The sequence below is a fragment of the Chenopodium album genome, chromosome 3 (genome assembly GCF_948465745.1).
Source record: "Chenopodium album chromosome 3, dcCheAlbu1.1, whole genome shotgun sequence".
Taxonomy (NCBI): domain Eukaryota; kingdom Viridiplantae; phylum Streptophyta; class Magnoliopsida; order Caryophyllales; family Amaranthaceae; genus Chenopodium; species Chenopodium album.
Window position 1 is genome coordinate 82,778,269 of NC_137836.1, and position 5,156 is coordinate 82,783,424.

The 5,156-nt window shown below is 31.6% G+C and overlaps 1 protein-coding gene across 1 annotated transcript; it reads right to left on the reverse strand.

The window, feature by feature from the left end:
* Positions 1–282: 282 nt before the first annotated feature.
* Positions 283–1,033, reverse strand: LOC145620161 (16.9 kDa class I heat shock protein 3-like). Its single transcript, XM_081674796.1, has one exon. The coding sequence runs from the start codon at positions 926–928 to the stop codon at positions 461–463; it is 468 nt and encodes a 155-aa protein (XP_081530922.1). The 5' UTR covers positions 929–1,033; the 3' UTR covers positions 283–460.
* Between the last annotated feature and the right edge of the window lie 4,123 nt (positions 1,034–5,156).

The window sequence follows — 5,156 nt, forward strand, 5'->3', positions numbered from 1 at the left end:
AAATTTTGCCCTTTAAACTATTTTGGTTTTTTATTGTGTTGAAAATGTGTTGAGTTTTTTTTCCAACATACTAGTAGAGTAGTAGAAGATAATATAATAGAGCACTAGTCCTCTGTATACTAAGTACTCCGTTTATGTCCATAATACAATCTCATTAGACAGTAGTGTCATATGAAAACTGATTTTGCACAAAAATGTCTTATTACTAGTAGTGTGTACTGTGTAAGTGTGTTTTATATAATTTAGAGGGTAAACAAATAAAAATACTATAAATCCAAATACTAGAATGAAATTATTGAAATATTACTCGAAATAGTCATTAAACAGTACAAATCCATAACATAGTTATACACAAACACAGTGATGATAGGAAATATCTTAAAGCAACTTCAATACTTGATTCACACATACATACATATATATAAAGAGAATTGGTTCTGAATCAGCAAACATTAGAGGTTCATTCGCCAGAGACCTGAATGGCCTTGACCTCAGGCTTCTTCACTTCCTCCTTTGGGACAGTGACAGTGAGCACACCATTCTCCATGCTAGCCTTCACCTCATCCATCTTAGCATTCTCCGGCAACCTAAACCGACGCACGAACTCTCCACTGCTCCTTTCCATACGATGCCACCTATCATTCTGCTCCTCTTTCTCTTTGGTTCTTTCTCCACTTATCTGAAGTACTCTCCCTTCCTCCACCTCAACCTTTACCTCTTCCTTCTTCATTCCCGGAAGATCAGCCTTGAAGATGTGAGCCTCGGGAGTCTCCTTCCAATCAACCCTCGTGCTCACGATAGCAGAGGTGTCCTGAGCAGATGGCACATTCGCAATGGTTGAGAAAAAACCATCCAAAGGATCGAAAACATCTGAGAATGGATCAAAAACATTGCTTCTTTGGCCAAAGAAGCTTGGAATGAGAGACATTTTCGGGTTTTCGAAAGTTTGATAGAGGGAAAGCTGTTAATTATTATGTTTGATCAACAACAATGCAAATTAAATGCTTAACTCTGAGATGATAAGTTCTCAACATCACAATCTATATATAGGCAATGATAAGAGTAGTAATAAAATATAAGAAAGTAAGGGAGAGCTCTAGTTCCTTTAGAAAAAGGGACTCTTTTAGTCCTTCTGGCAGCTTCATAACTTCCTCATCAGTATTCATCTCAAATGTTCAACTCAATGATGCTTCAGCAATTATTAATTTATGCCACATCCTATTTCCTCAACTTTCCACAAACTTCTACCAACAACATTAAAGTAAATAGGACGAAAAAAAAAAAAAAACAAAAGCCCAAAGACTTTAATCACTTGAATTGTGAACTTTTGGGCCAGGCGGTCAGGCTGACTGGGCCTATTTCTGCAACAGATTGTAAAACCAGGCTTGCTAGTTTGGTACATTAAAGTCCAGAACAACTTGCTGAGATGACAAGATTGGCAACAAATGCATTTATTAAATTAACTAAAGCATTCGTCTTAAAATTTAGTTGAGCTAAAAGAAGTTAAGAAGTTGCACTTGGTCAGTTTATCACTGGTTGTTTCCCAAACAACTGATAAATCAATGGGCCTCAAGTAAATACCTTTCTCGGCCTTTGGGCTAAGATCAAGTGTAATGGGCCTCAAGTGGTAAGCAAATGAATGTCTAGGAAATTGGAATCTACTAAAGCAACATGCCTTTAAAAATGAGTAATAACTAACCCTATAACTCTATCAACTTCTTTCATAATTGGTCATAAACATTAAACAATGATAATATGACAATAAAATTGTATGTGAATTAGGGGAAAATTTTAACCTCATAATTGTCTATATTTATTCATAAATGTCCACTCCCTCCTAAATTCCTAATGGTAGTGGCCTAGTGCGTGGTAATGATAAAACATGTAAAAAAAAAATTAAAAAAAAAAAAAAAAGGTTTGGGGATGAGATTATGTTCCGGTTGAGATTATTATTATTTTTTTTTTTTATCCCAAATGATCTTAAACATCATTTCCATAAGTGCAATTGATTAACGGCTACCAAATAGACCGGATAAGTATTATCTATTTTCATCATTTGACAAAAATCACATAATGAGAACACTCATCCTTGAATTCCTCGAAATATTTGCCATAATACATATATAACAATAATTAAAAAAAAAAAAAAAAGTCTTCTCGTTAAATTCAACTCATCATAGCTATCGAAAGTTATGTTATAAAATCTATCATTTGGCAATCTGAAACTTGTATTTGCTCTCTAAACACAGTGCAATAATTAAAAAATGACATTTCAAAGTTGAAAAAATAACTTATGGTTAATGTGACTATTATTATAGTCGAAATTCTGATTTATCTTTGTATGCTTATTCATCAAGACGAAATTCCAAAGTCACTAATTTAAACCTCATATGTCATTACTATTCTAATAATCATATCATTGATATCAATACGACAAATTTGATTAATTATTTGAAGGAAAGAAACCTCTCTTGCTTTCTAAAGCTATGGTATTTAACTAGTTACGTGCAAGTTGTTGTATCAATTGAGCTAAATCATACACAAAATCTGATATAAGAGACATGACTCACGACACTTTCGTTAAACTAACAAGCTTATTCAAGAAAATTCAGAACTTTAGAAGCAACAAACTTTACTTTTGTTAGCGTAAAACAATGTTATATAATTACCTTATTATGACATATTGTTGCATATATACAACTACTATACATTATCCAACCGTATGCACTTGCTTCTTAAATCACCCAAAGTATCCACCTAAAACTTAATTAACCCTACAATTAGTACTAATCTTATACGGAGTAAATTAAAGTGTATTAACTTTTGCAAATTGCATTGCTCAACAGTTTAAGAATCTACATAAATTAGGTATCATGTTGATTAAGACTCATAAGATCCGATCCCTTTCGTAAGCCTGTAATAAATAATATCAAACCTATTAATGGTTAATTGTTTATGCACGTAATTACTTAAGAAAATATCTGAATCTTTCGTCAAATGCACTCATCTTTTTTGTTTTCTAATTAAAGGAAGTCGCTATAAGTTAAATGAATGAACATAAAAAGTATGAGTAATTAGAGGCTAAGCATCAAATTAATTAGACGTGTTTAATAACATGATTAAATTAAGAAAAGCAGCATAATCAATAAAGCTAAATCCGACAAAATGAAATTGTCCTTTGGTCGACATCACTTTATTTTTCCTTAAACATCTCCTATTCTTTTGCTAGAGTGGAATGTTTGACTTATTTGAGAAAAATTTGATTACATTTCCCTCGACTGCATATTTTTCTTGGTCATCTTAGACTACCTTATGGACATTCTCTTCAAATATGTCTCCATGCCTTGAGGACGGATGGAACACAAACAAAGTTTCACGATAAAAAGTGTATAAGATGGAATCTTTAAAATATACATATTACGTCGTATATATTTCATATATATTATTCGTTTGAGTCAGAGTAACATTTATTGTACAAAATTACAAATTGTTTTACAGTAAGGGCCTGTTCTAATAGACTGAAATCAGCTGAACTGAACTGAACTGAATATTTTATAAGAGAAGGAAATTAGGAGCTGAATTGAACTGAGCTGAACTGAAAATAAACGTATGAGAACATGCCCTAAGTTTTATCAATTCATATCAAAATGAACAATAATAATACAATTGCATAGACATTCTTAGTAAAGAGTATTTTATGTATTCTTTAAAATCATTATATTCCCCTTATTTGGTGAGCAAGCAATGAGGAGTAGATATGGATTGATAATCGAATACATCGTGTTGATAAAAAAATGTACAACATAACTGTTATTGCTCGATAGATACTTAAAAATTATTTAAATTATTGAATTACGATTATGTAGAATACATAGTATAAGAGAACTAATAATAATAAATGAAAAAGAAAAAAAAAGAACAATTAAAGTAGAGAGCAAAAATCAACAATGCATCAATTCAAGTTTTGTAAAGATTTTTTGTATTTTTTGGTTATATGATCCTCTTTGAATCTTTGATCGCTACTTGGTAGTTGGTAGCCCATGAAACTGCCAACTTGGCAAGAAGAGTAGGCTTGTTATTTTTTAATAGGTTTTGCGTGTTTGATCTTCTTGTCTAATAAAATACGGAGTATAAAATCAGTTTATATTACGCAGTAAATGGTATTTGGTCGACCCCATGGCAAATTGATCACATTATAGAAGATATCAAGATCTTACTTCACAGATTCCCCCATTGGGAACTCCGGCATGTCTACAAAGAAGCAAATAGAGCAGCAGATTGGATAGCAAATGTTGGGCATATTGTCACCGACAAATTGGATATTCCATTATGTACCTCTTCAGCTTTATACCCTATTCTCACCTCAGATGCTTTAAGATCACCCCTCGTGAGGAGGGGGTCCTAATTCTTTTCTTTTTCTTACCTTTAAAAAAATAAAAATAAATAAATAAATAAATAAAATAAAATAAAAATCAGTTTATATTATACGAGTACATGATTTACGTATATATGCTCAAACTAAAGGCATCCACTAATTTATTGGTCAGGGTATTTAACGATTCTTAATGTAAGCATCTACGTCTTTGTAGAGTGTAAAGCTTAGTTAACCAATGAAAACAAATACTTTGAATTATTATATTTTGGAAATTAGGATATTCTTCCACTAGTTAAGCCAATGCCGCAAGGCAACATCTCTCTAATATAATATATAAGTATTATTATAATCATGGTAATTAGTTTCTCTCTTTAAAGTTCCCACATTGCTCCAAAAAATAATCCAACATCATCTTTATTACCAAGCTATGACGAGCTTAGCCGCCTTTTATTTTTACAATTTATGATTAACAATTAAGCTATTAATCTACTGCTCTAATAATTAGAGTGTATTAACTTTATTTGTATGTGTTAATATATGGGATATATTCCATATATTTATTTGAGAATAACAATAATTTTTGAGCACTAAGTCGTCAATTTAGCTCGATATATGAGCAAGGTGCAATGGTCCCTCTTTTATTATATCTCCTCCTTTATTTGGAAGAGAATACTATATATTGGTAGGTGATATCTTGAACAAAATTCAAGTAATTACACACGAGTAGTTCTGTCAAAAAAAAAAAAGTAACTATTTAGTGTGAAATATTGTAAGTTCATTG